Consider the following 20737-nt stretch of genomic DNA (forward strand, 5'->3'; position numbering starts at 1 on the left):
GACCACAGGTGCAAGTGCAATCCTGGTGAAAAGTGGCACAAACTGGAAAAGGGGGCAGGAGCAGGGTGAATACATTGTGAGTAGGAGGAATATATTAGCGGCAGAAAGTTTTACAAATGGGCTGGGGGGAGAGACCCTGACCAGCTTTTTTGTTAGACAAAAAGCTGCTCTTTCCTGCGTAGGTGCAATGCGATTATTCAGCACCAAAGATATGCATCCAAGGGCAGATAATCTACCTTTTTAATTTAATTTTGCTTTAAGAAAAACAAGTTCATGTTTAAACCTAAATAATGTGCCCTCACAGTAGACCAAGAAAGAACTCTTAAATAGGTTAAGAATGAGTTATTGTATTTAAAATATGAACCCACTTGACTTGGAAGGTACTCATTTTTTCTGACTGATCTTTAAACCTTCCTACCTGCCTCAGAAAAAAGGGACGCTTAGCTAAATCTGCTGTTTACAGAATTCCAGGATGCTCAGATCTGGGGGAAAATATGGCCATTCTCCATGCTGCAGTATATGAGAAATGATTGCCATGCCTAATAAATATAGAAAACAGGAGTGTGAGAAACAGTGATGTGTGAAAAGATTGGTGTGACCTTTTCAAGATGTAAACTTAACAGACATAAAACTTTTGAGTGATGCCAACTAATCAAATCAATCACCAAATGAATTTGCATCACCAATCATAACAATTCCAAGAAGTGTCATATTAGTTGTTTTTTTAAGGCAACTATAAACCTTCTGTGAGATCCATGGAAAAAGTCAGAGCTCAGTGCTCCTTTAAAGTACCCAGGCATACATAATGACATGCTTGTTAGCAGGCATGCATAATCACACAGTGTTTTGGAAACACAGTACATCTATCAACTGTATATTAAGTGCACGTACCAGACCTGGTGTAATTTAATTGCTACAGGGTTTTAATCAAGTGAAGGAGAAGGCTCTCATTCATCTCACAAGCAGTCAAGGATGGCATTATTGTTAGGAATCTGATTAATCTAACCAAGTATATACTTCATTTTCATTTCAAACAGAATTTTAGTGTGCATTTTAACATGTAAACGAATAGTTACACAAGGAAAATAAAAAATATATAGTTTATGAATTTGGATAGATCTGCCTGCACACACACACGCACATACATACACACACACACACCTCCATCAGCTGAAGTCAAGGAAAAAGTTTGTGCACTTGTTGCACATTGTAAAAAGCTGTGTGAACTTTAATGAGTGTGTAGCTTTCTTGTTCGCTCTTTTGTACACAAAGGCGCATTTTGCCATCTAAGACATCCACTGACCGCAAATTCAATTCAACTGAAAGATAAGATCTCTCACACAGTGCCAGAGTAATGCTGTGGTACATGTAAGCAGTGAATTGGCTCAGCGTTCTCATTGCAAGGTTACGCGGAGGGGAGGGAAGAGTAATGGCTCAGTGCCTGAGTGAGTGAGTCTACACTGAAGGTGATTGCTTTCTTCCTCTGTTCAGCACCTCTACAAATCCCACCGTCCTTATGCTCCTCCCATCTCCCTGCCTCTTGTGTACCTCATAAATCTCCATCTGCAGTACATGTGCTATGTGTAAGGCATACACACACTCACTCAGAGAAAATGACTCAGAGAAATGAGAAGGAGAATGAGAGAAATTGAGAATGAGATTGGAGACACTTGACAGGCTAATAAAGAAGCTCATTTTCTTCTCCCATAGGCCTACCTTCCTCCTGGCTTTGTTGGTCGCTCGTTCACTCCCTGAGCTGCTACGCGGACTCCGTCATCAAAACACACAGTGAGGCGTGCTGGCTTGCTCACTCTCTGTGGCACATACATACACACAGACTCACACTGGAACCAGCATTCAAGATGCAGCAGCAAGAGAGCATGTCCTGTGATTCCCTGTCAGGTAAATACAAAATTTGATGTGCATCTCTGTCATCCATCCCTTATCCTCCTTTTCCTACATCATATTCTGTCTTGTTTCCCTCCTAATTTCACTGCTAAATGCCACACTCTTATTTTCTTTCCTGGTTTCTCTCTCCCATTCTCTCTCTCTCTCTCTCGCTCTGTGTATCCATCTGTCTATTTTCCTGTTTGTGTGTTTCTTTTTCCCTTATGTATGTCCATGAGTATATGTGTTGTGCTATACAAGGTGATAATGATGATTGTTATTGTAGAAAATAAGAAGTACACCTTTTTCCATATGTCAGCGCTGAAAGGAGTAGATTAAGCTGCTACTACAGCTGCCTCACACCCAACGCACAGCTGTGAAAGTACATATGGACTAGATAATATTGAATTCTTCTGACCTAGATAAAATGACAAGGCCTGTGCTACTTTAACTGGGGTCTCCTTTTTTCCCGTTGCTTTAACTTAAAGTGTGTCTCATGTTAAAATTAATTGTCATAACTGACTATGGAGTAAAAGCTTATGTGTTGTTTTGAGTGTCCCATAGAGACAGCAGAATTTGAGTGCTGACTGCTATAAGAATTCAGTTCATATATTAAATTAAAAAGTGAGAGATCAAAGCATGTGGTTTGGTTTGTAGAAATTGGCTGTGCTTGGCCTGTGGAGGTTAATACTTGTCCTTGGTGATGAGGACGACCCTGCTGGGTATAGGACTGGGAACTAGACTGTGCACTCATCTTTCATTAGTTACATAATTCATTTGATTGGAGCCATTTAAATGGTAGCCCAGAGGTAAAAATCCATTGCTGGTGAGGTTTAATTTGATTTACAGTAACTGAATGCTATGTTGAATGCACTGAAGTGTGAGGTGTAAATTATGGCATTTATTATCAGGAGAATTGTAATAAGAACTTGTTTTGTTCTCTTGTTGCACAACAGCATCTAACTCATTAAGACTTCTCAATGTGAGCCTTTCTCGGAACTATAAAAACTTGAGTGCAGTGAATAATGAGGCTGAGTGACTCTTAAGATTAAAGGCTAATTATGTCTTGAGTTTGAGCCTTCTCACTCACTGACACTTTTATTATCAGCTATATTTTTAAACGAGTGAACAGCTACCTGATTTGCTGCTGAAGTGACAATGTATTTATTTTAATTTAGTGTTTTTGGTGTCAAGGGGATCCCATCCCATTCCTTGGGCAGAAATGCTTTGGAGAAAAAATGTGGATAGGTTGCCAGTTTATTGTATACAATGTTTATTATTGCATGGGTTTAGATTGTGGGAGGAAACTCTGAAAAGCATAAAAACACACAACTAATACGTTTCCACATGAAACTACCAATCAACTACCTTTTATTTTTTATTTTTGTACCATTTTCTCTGCCAGTTCAACCTAAAAGCATTGCATTTTATCCTTTTCACTTAGTGCCTGTTTAATTTGTTTTGTCAAATTTGAACATTTGCTTCTTTATTTTGGTTAATTTGGGCAGGGTTTCTTGTCTAAACCAATTTTTCTGTTTATTCTTTTTCCATGCTCACAGGATAACAAAACTTAACATAACAAAACATAAAACCAGTTCCATAATAAGAGATATTACATCTTACATTTAACACATACTGTCATCCATCCACTCGTCATACACACCCTTCTACCTCCCACACAGACAGGTCCGCGAACATCACTCTCACCCCACAAAGTAAAGATACAGAGATAAAACATTCTTAAAAGTTAGTAAATTAAATAGATTCCATGTTAGCAGGGGGTTTCTAGGAGTCGTCAAGGTCTGGGGCTAAGCCCAGACCATCTGGGGCTGGGGTGGGGGTGTGAATTTTTTGGGTGGTCCCTGCTGTTCTGCTTGGAACACTACTGCCTAAAATTCATTTAATTTTACCGCACTGTATTACTACTACAAACATTACATTTCATTTGAAATTTAATTTTAATAGTAATGTTAAGAAAATTGCACCAGTGTTTAAACTTTACTTTTTTTATTATGTTTTTACATTGTTATTACTACTGTAATGTTTAGCACTTTGGGTTGTACAAATAAAATAAACCAGCAGCCTGATGACAGTAGATTGAATTGAAACACTTATTTGTACAACCATTTAGGGAATATAAGGAGTTTTGACCATCTTGCTTTTCTCTAAATTGTGTTACCAACTCCCCAAGTATCCTATATCATTTATCTCATGTCATCTATGCCTACATGACAAAACCTACGCTAATTAGCTTATTGACATGTACCAATTACGTTACCTTAGCCATGTTCTCCAGCAAAAATGTCAGAATGCACCAGCAGCAGATATCACAGATATATAGTTAGGGTCTGCCTAGCTACATTATTCAATAAACCAGTGGTTGACAAGTCTAGGGGCAGCACGGTCACTAGTGGGACTTTTGTTTATACCTTACCTTTTTGATGTAGTGTGTTACTGCTGTGTGAGCCTGACAGACCGCATGAAGCAGAAGCAGCATTGCACGCCACGTGTCCATACCATAGCGCAGGTGAGGACATGAGCATGCATGCAACACCTGAGAAAAAGAGGGCTGCAGATGGACTGAGCCTGTATACAAGAGGACGTTACCCCATTGGGTGGTCAGGAATTAAATTAATTATATTACCTGATGATTATAGATATTTTCCTGTCAGAAAGATTTGGGGCTAGTCAAAAAACATTCCCGGCTAAAACTCCAGAAGCCTGATGTTAATGACGCCAGTGCATATAATTCATCCATGCATCCCAGGGCCTATGGAACAGCTGTGGGCTACCTGTCATGGCATAGGTTATTGAATCCACTCATATCCCTTTTCCACCAAGGCAGTTCGAGGGCCAATTTGGAGCCGGTGCCTAGTTTTGAACCAGTTCTTTACGTTTCGACAGCCAAAGAACTGGCTCTCAGCCAGGAAAACTGGTTCCAGAGCTGGTCTAGGACAAAGAACCGCTTATGTCAAGGGCGGGGGGATGGGATTATCGTGACCTACCAAAACCAAAATACACCGTATCTCTTCAGACTGCAGATAATGTGTCACTTGATTGAGTTTTAATATTTTTTCAGGCAAGAAAGTAACTATTGACGTTCCCAGTGTGTGGTCGGTTTATCCAAATTATTGCCTGTTTGGAAATTTACAGCAATGTTTTCAGAGATGTGAGGAGCTGCTGGCCAGGCGAAGCCAGCTGTCAGTCATGAGAGTCAGTCAAGTGAGTCAGTCTTGCTTGAGTATACTTCATAGTCTTGCTCGAGTATACTTCAGTGTGAACAGTCTGCTGGCATACTTAATCATTCATTTAGTAGGCAGTATGCAGTATATACTGACTGACCATGTAATAGGCAGTATGTTAGTATGCAATTTCGAACACAGCCAAACTGTAAAGCTGTGATGTTGTCTGCTATTGTTGTTGTGCTTTAAGTTCTTCTTTTTTTCCATTTTATGGTGGGTGACCACCAGCATTCGCTAGTTGAACCAATTGCAAAGCAGCACCAGCCCAGAACCACAACTAAGTTTGAGTTGGTGGAAAGGGGATGTTAGATGTGATGCATCTTTTGGCAGCCGTAATAGCTACGCTAACAAAACCTTTTATCCTTAAGGAGGGAAGATTCAGATTGGTCAAGTCTTCAAGAATATTCTCAATGTCCAGTCACTATCTAAGCTAAGAACAAGACCACACCATATGTATGAACGTAGTCTCTAGTTTGCAGTGGGGACAGAGAGCATGAAGTGGTTTTAAAACGGTTCAGTCTCTCAGACGTAAGATATGTTCTATGTATAAATTTGTAATTGCAGAGCTTATACCTGATATTAATGCATATTCTCTGCAATTTCTCATTAATTGCTCCAGTGATCATCTATGATCTGGATCTCAAATTCCCTTTCCCATTTCTTTTTTAGTGCTATTGTATTAGCCTTAGAATATTCAGATAGTAAATTGTCTATTTGTGATATACTGTGTGTCTGTTCAGCCTGTCTTTGAGCAATTAAGATTCCAATGGGGAGTACTTGGGCCTATTGTGGCACCGTCCCAGTATGAAATGTCGCACCTGTGAATATCTGAAGAAGTTTGTGGCTGGAATTTGATAACCATCTCTCAAGTCCCCCAAAGATATTAATGTGTCCCCTTGGTATAGATCCTCTATATTTTTTATGTCCTTCTGCGACCTTACCCCAAAAGAATGGTCTCTTAAGGCTAGTGGCAGAGTGCTACTGAGTATGATGGGTGTCTTGGGGGAGAGGGAAATTGGTTGTCTCATATATTCATGAACATCCTCCCAAACCTCAACTGAATAGCTAAGAATAGAATTAGCTGTGAATGTCTTAATATTTTTTGATGTGAAACAGTAAGGGATGTAGGACAAGTCTTGTACCACGAGAATGTGCGCTTCAATTTGGGTCCATGTTGGACAGTGTTCCTTATTAAACCAGTAACACAGGGGCCTTATTTGGGCAGTCCAGAAACAGAGTTACGGGTCTGGTAGACCTAGCCCACCCCTTTCAAAAGGCAATGCCAAGGTGCTTCTTTTTGTTCCCAGGACCTTACCATTCCATAGAAATTTAACAACCACGGAGTTGTATTTTCTAAAAAAGGATTTGGGGAGTCCAACTTGTATGGACTGAAATAAGTACATGAGTAACACTCATCTAGTCCACTTAGTCAGGTCTTTATTAATTTTGTCCATCAATGGTGTGTAATTCAGTTTTACAAGATTGCCCAATTTCCCATCAGTATCAACTCCCAAATATTTAATGGTTGATTTGATCTTAAAAGGTAGGTATGATCCAGAGGGAGGGGGGTTTGAGTTAGATATTGGAAGGACCTCACTCTTCAGCCGATTGATTTTATTACCGGAAAACTGACTGAAGGTGTCTGTCACACTCAACAGGGCCTTCGATGATAGAGCGGGTTTCGACAGATATACTGAAATATCATCAGCATACATCGAAATTTTGTGCTCTTTTACTCCCACTAAAAGCTCCACAATGCAAGAATGCTCTCTTATCTTCTGAGCAAGGGGGTTCCAATGTCAATGTGAACAATAAGGGACTCAAGGGGCAACCCTGTCTTGTGGATCGACCAACAAGAAAGGGATCTGATACCACACCACTGGTACTCACTCTGGCTTTTGGATTGTCATAGAGGAGTCTTATGCAGTTGATGAAATATTTCCCAAAACTAAAATGCTCTAAACCCTTGAAAAGATGCACCTACTCGACCAAATGTTTTTTCAGCATCAAGGGATACCACTATTGTAGGCTCCTCCTTCAGATATAATGTGAAAAAGACATCTTAAATTATTAGTTGACATTCTATTTCTAATGAACCTGGTCTGGTCTTCATTTATTAGTGAAGGGGGATATTTCTGTAATCTAAGGGCAATAACATTTGCAATCAACTTTAAGTCACTGCTGAGTAACGAGATTGGACAATACAAACTATGTAGGGTGGGGTCCTTCTCTGGCTTGCAAATTAGTAAGATCAGAGCCTCCTGCAAGATTGGAGGCAACACACCCTTGACAATGATATATAGATACATCTCCATTAATGGGCCAATCAAGTGTGGTTGGAATTTTTTTAATAAAATTGGACAGTGTAGCCATCCAGTCCTGGGGAATTTCCTGATTGAGGGCCCATGAGAGCACTCAGTATTTCTCCTTTGGTTATTGGTTGGTCTCGTACCCAAGTTGACTATATTGCATTTTATTTGTTGTGAGACACATTTTATTGGAATCTTTTGCTATTCAGGAGAAGAAGAAAGCCTGGTAACCACAGCAAAGGTCACTAAAATGAATTAGATCTTCATTTTGATGTAAATGTTTACTTTTTCATGATGACAGGAAAACTGACTATTGAAGAGGTTACCAATCAATTTGTTTTTTGTGTTTTCAGTTTTTCCTTTCTTCTGTGTATGAGCTGTAAACAGACTTAGTGAAAGATGCGTTGTGTACCTTGCATCCCTTATCAAGAATCAAAGAATATTCTGTAAATGAACAGATGGTACCAATGGAAGAAAAACATTTGCTTTAATACAAAGACCCTGATCTCTATACTTTCTTTTTCTGTTTCTTGGCATGTCACATGCTCACTTCAGATAAGATTCAGTACAATTAAACAGTCAGTAATTATCTTCACTATGTTCTCGAGAGACCTTGTACTTGAGTTCCACAGTTGGAGTTTGTTTAATTGACTTACAAAAATACTAAGTTTTAAAATCTGACTTCAACTTGCACAGTGGCATTTGGAGGAAGTAAAACATAATGTTGTTGTGGCTGCCAGAATGTTGTTAATGATTTACTGACACAGCAAACATCACTCCTGCTCTGACACCTCGCCTGTCACCCATCACCAGTTTTATCCGAGCTCCCAGGTGCAATCATTATCTGTACATCCTTCAGTTTCAGTTGATTCACATCTCCTCTGCTGAACTGAATCTGCGAGCAAAACAACAGCAGAACAACACAGCAGTGAAGCTCTAAGGTGACTGTGGTACAGATGCACAATTTGCTTTTACTTGGGCTGCTTAGACAGATGGGTGTTATTAGTAGTGCGATCTCAGCATGAGCAAGAAAGGCATAATTTACCCTGAAGTGTGTTGTGCTGGCCTACAGCAGTGACAATAGCAGGTGGCAAGCAGGATTACATAATGTGTGTGAGAGTGATATAGATATGTGAAGGTTTACAGAGAGTTAAAAGGTGAGAAGAAGTATAAACCACCAATGAAATTGACTCTTTTAATGTAACACAGAGGTAAATAATGAGCACTCACAGCCAATTGTAGTTATGCATTTCTGGTGCATGCTACTCTGGTTTCCTTTCTGATGACAATACATTATTTCTGATTGCCTTGGCACCATTTCTATAACCGTTTGAATATGCAAAACTCTTAATCAAAAAGCCAAACTGCACTGAAAAGAACTGGCAACTGACATTTCCTGAAATATGCAGCATTTTCCATTTATGAACAGCGGACAAAAAGACACACATACACACACACAAACATACACTGACTATACTTGCCAAACCTCATCTTTGACAAAATGAAACTAACAATTCACTGAAAAACATGAGCATGTCTGATGAAGCACACACAAGAAGTATTTGCTCCGTCTGTACCTGCAACAAAAAATATATTATAATAATAATTTATAAAAGTCCAAAAATAGAATTAAAGTGAGTCTAGTGTTGATCGATTGATTCTCACATCATGTCTGCATTTCACCAGCACACAAAATTAATTATACTGCTGTGGGGTCGATTTCTACTTTTCTGTTCTTCTCTAGATGTACAATACTTTTTTTGAGTAAATAATGCAATGTAATCATAAAGTCAATTGTATTTATGTTTCCCAAAATCAAAAATGCATGGACAGGGCTTTACAGTCATATCACATCCTCTATCCTCAGAACTGTGAAATACATGAAATTATTAATCAAGGATGAATTGTGGTTATGGTTAAAATTATGAGTGAAGCCATTCAAGTGTAGCTTCACCATATCCTCAGCTTACCTCCATCCTATGCAAGAATGTATTTTGACTGACAGTATTGTACAGCTATGCTATTTGCACAAGAATTTTGCAGAAAGAGTAACTCCTCTAATCCTACTTAATTTTCCAATAATGAATCCAAAAGCCATCCTTTGCGAAAGGTTTTAAATTCCATTTCCTCCCGTTTTCAGGGGATCATCATCTAAACTCTGGGTCTTTTGTGTTCAGAGAAGAAAAAATGGTTAAGTATCACATCCCCTCCCTGTTCTCTAGCAGCAATTTGATTCAATTTAGAGATTCTGTCGGCAAAGATTCAATTCATCCTAAACTCTGAGACAATAATTCTCAGTAAACAACAAACATGTAAAACTTACACCTGGCACTAATTTAAAGCAGGATAGTAATTTCAGGGGGGGAAAAAAGTAACTTTAGTTTCGATACTTGTCCGTATTTCAAAATGTCAGACAATGGATATTAAACTGGCAGCTACAGAGAGAGTTCAAAGTCTAGGTCACTGTGTGTAACAAAAACATCCCCCACATCCAAAAGTGCCTACGCAACTCCCCCTCAACATGCCAGCAAAGAAAAATATCTCAAAAATATAAAAAAAAAAAAAAAGTCTACGCTTGAAAGTAAAGGTGAGTGGAGTTCACAGCCACAAGGCAAAATGTAAATTAAAATGCTTTCTTACTGACTTGCTTCAATCCTTGTGTGTGTTTTTATTATAATGAAACTGTCTTATATTATAGTACTCAGGTACTTTTGCTCTCTGCTTATCGTTAAAATTCAATTGAATTAGTTTGCTGTTTTTAGGACTTTTTTTCACCAAGTGCATTTTAGCAGGCCTTGTTGTGACAGAAACACAGGGACACAATGTTACTTGTAGAGAGTCCTTTTTTCACATTTTGTTTTCACAGTCCAGCTGTTCTTCAGAGAACTTAAAAAAACAAATTGTTGATATGTTGGCTTGCATTGTTCTCTCAGACATTGTCTCCATAGTAGTCCGTGAACTAAGAGAAATTTGGAAAATGGAAAGAGTGGCTGCGTTTGTCCCAAGGCGCAACCAGCTGTCACTCTCAGTCTCTCTGCCATATCATGGTACTACAGCAAATCACACTTGGTGATGTGATTTCAAAGGTTTTGAAAGGTTTTCCCCTTTTTCCCCAGATTCCCTGTCTCCAGGTAAAAGACTGATTATCCACAACATTTTTCATTATATAGAACTTTATGCAAAGACTTACTAACTCAAAAGTTTAACCATGAACATCCTAGATTATGGTCTTGGTCAGGAAATATTTTTTTTTCCCTCCAATGCCAAGCATTTACCGAAAATATCCTCCTTGAGTCCTTGTAAAAGCAGTAACACATATAAAGCAATATCCTGTTAGATAGAAAAACAAGAAATTAAGAGTTATTTGCTTAACTGTTGTATATTTGTAACTCAAGTGATGTTTGTGCAGACTTGATCTGTGTGCATCAGACCTTGTAATGATTCTTTTCAACCTAAGAAATGCTCAGTATACTGGAGGGTCACTACATTTCACTGAACAAAGAACAGCTAAGCACAAACAAATCTTGCAGGAGATGAAGGTCGGTCTCATCGGGTGGTACAAAGGTAGAGCTGTCTTGCACATTGCACTGTATGACATTCTGTTGTCATTGAACCAAGTTTAATTTGGAACCTCTCAAGTTCTCAGTTGTTTGGGTTAAATCTGCACCAGTGTTTTGCAAGACAAATTCCTGTGTCCTTAACATGTTTGCCAAGTACAGCGACAGTGATTCATTAGAGCTTGAACACATTCATATTTGGAACACCGCTCTTTGATCGATTCCTCACTTGACCGAGGGCTGCAACTGTAGATTAAATTTTAATTGATGACCAGGAGTAACAAAACTGCTCAAGCTTCATATTTATGCCCTGAGTATCAAAAGCAGAGAGAACTGCAGAGACATTTTCTGCTTTTTCCAGCTTGCTCCATTGTGCCATTGACTGGTAGACAAGGCTCTTCTAGCCTCATCTCAGTGGTATCTTCATGCTCTTAGAGCTCATTTAATACTGCCGTCTCTTTCAGTCTGTTACCTGACAACTATGGCTCAGTGAGACCCTTGAGTCCATACGAGTGAGTGGTTGTCAGTGGCAGTGTGGCATCCTCTAGAGCTATAACTGCTGTAACTCTTGTTTGTGTGTGTACTTGGATCCTCTCTGTCTCTGTTTCACCTGCACCCAAAGTTGTGATTTGTGCCAGTGGACAATTACAGGTGCCAAGCTCATGGCATTTATTTGCTTGCATGGCATTTCCGGAGAGCTCTGAGAGGAAGTTTAATCACAGCCTCTGCATGTGGGCATACCTTTGCAGCGTTTCTTTGTATGAGCAGAAAACAAGATGAAGCCTCCCATCAGCAGCACAGAGAATCCAAGAGCTCTCATTCTCTCAAAGCTGCATCAGAGCATGCTGGTGTAGCCAGCGGCATGTAGGCAGGCAGGATTTATAGCTTGCTATTTAAATGGATGCATCTCTTCCTAAGTGATTCTTCAGTGGGTTATGATGAGCGCATACCATCTGATTCTGACCCCATTTCCTCTTCAATGTCCATTTCTCAAAGTTTAAATATTTTGTTGCACTACTGTTTATATTATATAAACCAGAGGAAAACAAACAGGATTTCTGAAGCCCAAAAAGAAAGTGTATGCAGTATTTATATTGCCGTATCAATTGGCATACCACTTGTCAAGTGTGACATTGACAAGTGAGAATAAGGATTTAGGATTTAGATTTCAGGAGACACAGTGTAAATATAGCAGCAAGTAATATGTAGAAAATCTAAGCAGGTTTAAGACTAATATCAGTTCAGTCCACACTGTCCCCCCAAGCTATTTGCCGTACACTTTTTATGTGTAGTAGGAAAAGCACAGGTGTGACTAATAAAATAAATCATGGCTGTACTCCCATTTTTGGTGTCAGAAGCAATTCCAATCAGCCAACAAATGCGCAAAAGGAGGGTCCTAGAACTAACACACCTACAGTGTAAATGTAATGCAGCCAAAATGAATGTGATTAGTTACACATGTGTTTGGCAAGTCTACCATGAGAAAGGTCTTTTTTAGCTTGTGCAAGGTGAAAGTAATAATATGAGGTGACAGTATCACCAGAAAAGATTAAATCTTAAATTTTGGAGCCTCCTGCTATATACATTTTATACATGATGGTCATATAGTATGCACAAATTATTTAAATATTTTTCTCCATAAAAGCAAGACTTTGAAATTAAAATATGTAAATTGATTCTAAAAGGAAAAGTGAAGAATTGCATCTCCACCCAGTATCCCAAAACTCCTCTGCAAAAGTCTGATTTAGGTGAGCTGTACTGTAGGTGCAGAAACTGTTATGTGATGGTAAGTCAATATCAACCTCTGTGTTCTCATAGCATTTATAATACTCATGAACAAAACCTTAAAATATCCACAAAAAAGAAGTTAAATTTAAGATCTCACTAAACTTCAGTTTTTCTCGGATTAAGCTCCAACCGTAGCCGCCTTGGTAAATCGACAAGTCAGCCTCCACATACTCTCACATCTTCTGTGTTTATGCTTCACTCTGGAACTTATGTTGGATCACATCCTCTCCCATTTATTTCTGTCACTCACTCTTCTGTTACTGGAACAGGAAACAGAGGAAACAAAATGTTTGTGAGGCATCTCCTCCAAACTTAAAAGTATTGATCCAATACCATTAAGGCCTTTTATATTTGTTCAATGTCTGACGGAAGGACTCTGTAGCGTCCGGTGAAAGGCGGGGTTTATCGTCGTTCTGCAGAGCACAGTTATCGATGCAAGGAATAAAATGCAAACATTGTACAGTTATTGATATTCTCAGTCAGCCACTAATATGTAAAACACAGGAGGTAGCAGCACAGCATGGCTATAAATATATGCAAATACGAGGCCATGCTTGTCAGCTGAGCTAGATTAGAGCATCTAGCTGCTATCTGATTGGAGCACTCCTTATCTTTTACACACAGAATGAAACACACTCATCCATGACACCGTGGCATCATGGACACACTGTGCAAGCCCAATGAAAAACATGATCTATTGTCTCTTTCCCCATGCTATTCCTTTGAGCTTTAGTAAAATGTGCTAGATTACATAACTGCCCTACAATCAAAGGTAACATAATACAAAGAGAGCAGACTCGTGTAACTGAATCATGCCCTCTTATTTGGGAAAAACACTCAACGAAACCAAACACGTAGACTATATAAAGATGTAGTAGCCTAATATTTTATGAATTTAAATTGAACCATAAACAGTACTCTGGATACATGAGGGATACGTGTATTGTATGAGCTGCAAATTTAAACAAGTACATGTAGATAGCCTTGAAAATGACCCAGTAATCCAATGTGTTTTCTGACCTTCCCCAAGTGTGGTTCTTTTAAATACCTTTTAAATACCTGGGTGGACATAATTCATCCCTGAGGGAACATTGTCATTTAATTAAATCCGTTGTCTTTGAGCCAGACGAGTGCTAAAAATGATTGTGCTTGTATATCTCCACAGCGGCTGTTCAGCATGGTCAAGAGGTTGTACTATGATGGCTGAGCTGAGCTTGGTATTGACGCTGGCTCTGGTGCAGCCATTTCTGCTGATCCACAACACCCTTTTGAGCCTTTTAGTAACGGTCTGAGCAACATGAAAGGGTTTTACCATCTTGTACTGTATCTACTTCCTGTATTAGTTTTAACTGTGGCAAGCCCACATGTGCCTGCTTAGCAGACAGTTTCTCAGTGACTGTTTCCCACAATTTTGAATGCCTACTGTACTGTACTGTACTGATGCTCTCCACATTTAAAGTTTACCCTGGTGATTGTTAAGACAATCAAATTCAAATATGGAGAAAGCATACTATGGTCCAATGCAAGTATTTAATAATAAAGTAAAGCTTTCAATCACTAGACCTTCATAAGGGCAAATATTTGACAAAAGAGCCTGTGTACAGATGTGCTCTGTGGTTTGCCCTTGTGACAAGTAAAAACATATGCTATGCCTTAGATGTAGCTGGCTCACACAGGCCACTTTATTTTTTATTTTGCCTGCATCAAAGTTCCTTAAGCCTTCATCTTCCACTACAGAAAATGGCTTGACATCCTTCATATCATGTCCAACAGTGCTTTATCCAGCTTTATTTTCTGGACATTATAACAAAGACAATTGTGTCAATATTTAAAAGCCCTACAAACCCACACAGCTGTTTCCAGTTAGTTAGACGTTTGATTAGACCCCTTTTCAGGTTCAAGATAACTGGATATAGATCTTATTCACAATCACAGCAGACATTCTGACTTGTCACAGTATGAAAAGTACAGCTGCAGGTGTACTTAATAACATATATCCCTTTGTACATTTGACTTGTGCTATGCCAAGTCAAATATATGTGAAAAAGTTGATTACATGAAACTCATTTCATGTTAAGAATGGTAATGAGCTTGCAAAAAACCTAACAGGGTGATTTAAGTGTCAATCACAAACTCTACATCGCCATACAGGCTTGAGAAGAGATCTAATCAGGTATAATAAGTGAAAACACTTGTGTGGGTAGATCTGTTTAATATCAATTGTAATATTATTGTAGCTCCTTGTTATATTTAGACTGTAATTATTATTAGTAAATATTTTGACTATAATAAATATTCTGACTATAATATAAGCCTGATTGTCACAGACAAGCTCATTAGCATTCATCTAATGCAGCTCTAGTGTGGTCGCATTTATCGCCAGTAGATGGCAGCAGCGGCTGGCAAATGTCTAACTGGCACTGTGAATGAACACCTTAAAACCAAGCGGCAAATGAAGCCAATGCGGAAGTGCCAAAAACTGCAGTTCCTTGAATGGCCACTTGAGGCTGGCTCCAAAAGCGAGTCAATTCCCATAGACCCCCATGTTAAAATACCCAACTTTACAGCAGAAATAAACGTGTTTACAGCCTGGTACAAAAAATGGTTTTGGTCTCTATAGCTAATTTCCCCTTTCGTGACAACTGTACGGGGGTGATTTTTTTTAAAACTCACCCGTTTAAATTTTATGTAGCCGTAAAGTTATGCATAATGAAGGACAGGGCTGCTTTGAGTGACAGGTCCGCCAGCCGTTAGGTGGCTTGTTTCAGCCATTCGGCCCGCCTCTTTACCCATTTTTGATTGGCTGGGAGTTAGGCAGCGTCACGTACTGCCAAGATGGCGACGGCCGGAGCGGCTCACTTTGAGCTTCAAAACCGCTCTTCAGGAACCAACGGGTGACGTCACGGTAACTACGTCCATATTTTTATACAGTCTTAAAACATGTCTGAATTTAGCACCGTTAGGAGAATGAAGAGCTGCTATGACATTATTCGTTTATCCTATTGCTCTGTTTGCAGGTAAGAAAGTGTATATGAACTTACAATACGTGTCATATTAATGTGGGTTTCTATATTTTATGCTCAGCAGGGCTTAGGGAAAGGAGTCAGCTAATTTGCTAAATTAAGCTAGTTGTCTGGGCAAGCCAATTTTGCTTTTGTTTTCTGTGATGTGAGTGCAGTAACCGTTATTTACATAGACTGCATTTGGCAATGTATTGGTGTTTATTAACGTTAGCCACACCAGTGATGTGATTTCTGAACTTACCAGACTGTTCTGACTATTTGTATTATTATTACCCACTTAGTCATGATATCCACATTACAGATGATTATTTATCAAAAATCTCATTGTGTAAATATTTTATGAAAGCACCAAGAACATCCTTACAATATTGTCGCAATGTCAATATAGAGGTATTGGTCAAAAATAGTGTGATATTTGATTTTGTCCATATCGGCCAGCCCTAGCTCTAGGCAAAGGTAAATTGTATTTTTTAAACTATTCACAGAAAATGTATCAATTAATCAAGCAAATAATCTGCAGATTAATTGAAACTGAAAATAAATGTTAATTGCAGCCCTAAATTGATTACTTCTGATTATTTATTTCCAATTGTAGTTGTTGTATCTAATAGGGCTGTAGTCTCCTGGTCGACTGGTCGATTAGTTGGTCGATATGCTCTCGTCCGACCAAATTCTCATTGGTCGAATAATTGCCGTATTACTTTCATAAGGAGAAAAGTGCTACATCAACAGCCTTCCAGGATTAATCCATCATTTCTTGCAGCGGGAGGGACAGACAACAAATTACCTGTGAAAACAGGTGTATTCAAAACACCCCCGTTGTTTTCAGAACTTTGAACTCGCCCAACCTAATGGAGACCACTAGGTCCTAACGTTTACCAAACGTTTACTGAACGTACTGAACGTTTACTAAATCAGTGTATCTCCTAAAATTATAACAACAAGAACTCCCGCCAGGCCAAAAAATAGTTTTTAATGTCAAAAATAACGCCAAATATCCATTCATTCGGAAATCAGTAGCGTTTGGGAGTCTCTGTGCGGCGTTGTCATGGATCCATGGGCGTTGTTCCGGTACGTGAGTCTACCTCTGTGTCGTTGCGTGGGAAACTATTGGTAGCGTAACTCCGTCAAGGAATACGGCATTGCATAGTATGTTTGCGTAGCGAGTGGGAAAGAGTGAGCGGCAGGAAAGTGACGGTGGATGTGAGCGGAACAGAGGAAAAGGTTAGAAGTAAATTGTCAGCCTGGCAGTAAATGTACAGTACAGACTCCAGTGTAACAGTTAATAAACGCTAAAAAGTCAAGTCTGTTGTTTCCCCAAGTGCTGGAAAAGTTAAGGGGGTTAGCTCCAAAGTTAGCAACAATGGGTTAGCCTAAAACCAATGAAATGCTCTCTAGAGCATCTGTGATATTTGAGTTTTCATTTGTCATCCGTCACAGATGTCACGGATGCTGCATAAAGCCCCAGAAAACATTTAATTAGTTTGAAAGTTGACTCAAAAATGTGTTTTTCTTCTTGTTCCTTCAGTTGGATGTTTGACTGTTCAGAACAATATATACACCATGTGTGTTTTCACATTCATCTGCCGAAGGAGGAAAGTTTCTCAATACTCACCTTAAATCTGAATTTTATGGAGGAAAAATGAGCTCATGCCATTTTTAAGAACTTTAATGAGGAAATAATTGGTCTTTTTTGTGGAAAAACCAGACCAGACACAAATTATTGTTCAATGCATTGCATTTTTATATGTCTTAAAACATGTGTGGAGGGATCTAAGAATAAAGCAAATCATAAAGTCAGACTTCTTAGGAAGTAACTGGCTTGTTCTAATGCCATTTATTGTGCAGTGAATATATTTCATAAATGGACAACAGTATGAATGGACGCCTATGAACTGCCTAATTAATCTGTTTTCATAATTACCACAGTTCTCAAATATTGTTTTAACAAAATAAGCATCATCCTCATTATGTTATGTAGCCAAACAGAGGGTTGAACATACTACTCATTCTTTAATCAAATTACTGTAGCTCTGATCATGGAGTTAGTCTTGCCTCATTAAGTCTCACAGTTAGCAAAATGACTACAGTACAATATGTTGCTCTGGGGGGGAAAAACACAATTTGTGTATATTCACCTAGCCTACGACCTCAGAGAGCAGTGCCTGCAAAATATCGATCGGCAACAGAATGTGTACCTGTCATAAGCCTGATCAATAAACCAGCAGCAAGGCCATGAAAAAAAATCCATATAATTTATATCACATCAGCAAGTCATCCTTGGGTCTGTCTGTCAACTGGAGTCAATGAGTTCTGTCAAAGATCTGCTGAGAAGGTCATTTAAACAGAGAAATTTAGTGCATTGGTAAACCTGAGTTGTTCTTACCAGGGATTTCTTTTATTTTTGTCCTTACTTACTTTTGTAGTATATGCTGAATATATTTGCTGTTATATACAAGGGTAAAAGACTCAGAGAAATGAGCTATGAGTGTCGCCCCTTTTGCCTCGTCGAAGGAAATGAAGCTACCAAGCAAAGGCTTCTTTCATTTCTGTCTCTTGTCTCTCTTGACTGTCTCTCTCCCATAAGTCTAAAGCTTGTAGAACTGATTCTGAATTGCATAATTTAATCAACACCAGGATTAAAAAACCTGCCTCTAAAGAGTCTGTGCTAAATGGAAAACTCTGTGTACTTGACCTGCCCCTGTCCACAGCGTGACTGTAAGCTGATCAGACAGATGCCGTATGCAGTAGGGTGTACTCTGTCCCTCTGCCCCCCGCATGTGTGTATGTGCATTAATGCGAATGTGACTTAGTCTTTAATGGCATGGCGAGGAGGCTACCTGAGATACGAAGCAGTTGCTAAGAGAAAATGATCAAAGAGACAAAACTGACAGGCTTATGGCAAGGCTAAACTTCATGTGTGCTTTATGTGCATTAGACACACTCGTGTCCAGTGCAGTTCCACAGTATTGTCAGTGAGATAACTTAAAAAATGGAAGACAAAAAAACTCTCAGTCTCAATATCTAAATAATAAATGTCTCAGTGAACTGAAAATTCACTCTGTAACTCTGCATGACTGAAGAGTCTCGGGAACCACGCTGATATTTGATACGTTCCATATTCTATTTCCTACTATTACATTTCCATGAAAGGAGATGAAAACATCCAGTTTCAAAGTCGCTACCGGACGAACAAACACTTTGAAAACAACCTTATGTAAGTGCCTTCTCAGTGGCTGTTCAAGTATGGCTATATACACATTTAGTATGTTGTATATCATATGATGAAACACAGTGCAGCATCGTGCAGTGCATCTCTTCTCCTCTGCATGGAGTTACCCTCATGGCAGCAAGAGCAGCACAACAGCACACTCTGACCCACATACTCCACTTAGAAGCCTCTTTTCTGAACTACACACAACTCGCAAGAGATGCACCAACAGGTGATCTAGATCTTCATAGAAACGTTGTAGTGGATGTTTGATTCCTACCAGAAGAAAGAGGAAAGTCTGCACACAGTGTGTTCTTCTTTTTTCTTTCTTTCTTTCTTTTGTACATTGTTTCTTTGGTACAGCACCTGTTTTAAAGTTTTTTTTGGATGTCTACCCACACCTTTTGATTCCTACCAGAAGCCGTTTTCTTTGTTTCTCTTCAGGGCAACAAATTAGCACCAGTCACCAGCCAAACGCTGGTAAAATATGCAAGTGTCTGGTAGATTTGCTTCACTCACCAGCCAAAAAAAGAAACAATGGTAATCTGTTGAGTGGCTGGTAAAATTTGAACGTAACTCGCCATTTGGCTGGTGGACAAAAAAGTTGATTTTGCACTCTTTGTCTGTGTCTGCTGGCTGTTTGAGTTTAGCCATCAGACACATATTTTCTTACTGTATGCAGTGTCAGAGTGTAAAGCTGAGGCTCTGATAAGGGTTTGTTTCACAAAACAGATTAGTAATGAAATTCTTAGATTAAGTCCTACGTTGATTGATGTAGTCACAGTGTCTCCGTAACAGTAACCCCAGGTGTGAGAGTTGATGGATCGCATGTGAAAAAAGCATATGTATTGCTTTCCTGAGATTTATGTCACCTCATTATTCGGAGATGCAGGAGAATCCAATTTATGCCTGTCTCAGTTGTTTCATATTTATCCTTTCTTCACCTGACATCCACAGAACGATTGAAGTGAAAAGGTGGCGAGAGAGAGAGAGAAGGAGAGAAGTGGAGAGCATGTGGTATTCATTGTCTCTCGAGTGATATTTCTAATTAAGAAAATAGTTTTTTTTCATTCACTGAGAAAAACATTTATTTGCACAAGTTGAAAAGCAAATCTCTTTTTACACGGATGAAAGGCGCATTAAACAGGAATCCTAATTGTCCACTGATTTTCTGCCTCCTAATCCCTCATTTCAAGGGTTTTTTAGGACACCACTATTGAAACTGTGACTCTCCATTCCACTCCATTATCAAGTGTACGAACTAATATTTTATTTTTTCCAGAAACCTTTTTCTTCCCTTTTTTTCTCTGCCTTCAAAACTGATAATTGTTTGTCACTGTGTTTCTTCTCCTGTGTCCTCTCTAGATGCGCGGTGTCCGTCGCGACACTGGGTGTCACGCGGACACTCCTATGAAGAGCGAACCATGAGGAATCCAAAGTACTGTGTGGTCGCTGACTGTCAGATGCTGCTTCTGAATGAAGAGGAGGTGGTGAGGAGCAGACTGTACAATCTCTAGTAGTCTGTCATGTCCCTCTGTTTCACCGTTGTCTTTCTTGTCTGTCCGTTTCTCCACTACATTTTCTAACACATTCTTACAGTCGTGCAGTTCATTTCGAGATTTTTATTGGGAGCGACGAGGACGGACAGGATTAGGGATGAGTATATTAGAGGGAAAGGTCAGGTTGGACGGTTTGGAGAAAAGAGACGTGTACAGAGGGG

General features: G+C 39.2%; 1 protein-coding gene across 8 annotated transcripts in view; it reads left to right on the top strand.

Moving 5' to 3' along the window:
* The first annotated feature begins 15649 nt into the window (after positions 1–15649).
* The window catches only part of LOC121885269 (disabled homolog 2-interacting protein-like), a 149135-nt gene continuing 144047 nt past the window's right edge, over positions 15650–20737 (top strand). For 4 of the 8 annotated variants that reach the window (XM_042394553.1, XM_042394554.1, XM_042394555.1 and 1 more), the window contains exons 1-2: positions 18526–19249; positions 20383–20507. In XM_042394553.1, coding sequence (XP_042250487.1) covers positions 19150–19249; positions 20383–20507 — 225 coding nt within the window. In that variant the 5' untranslated portion in view covers positions 18526–19149. The other 4 variants (XM_042394558.1, XM_042394557.1, XM_042394567.1 and 1 more) reach the window with 4 other exon arrangements.

Source organism: Thunnus maccoyii, chromosome 19 (genome assembly GCF_910596095.1).
Source record: "Thunnus maccoyii chromosome 19, fThuMac1.1, whole genome shotgun sequence".
In the NCBI taxonomy this organism is placed as follows: Eukaryota; Metazoa; Chordata; class Actinopteri; order Scombriformes; family Scombridae; genus Thunnus; species Thunnus maccoyii.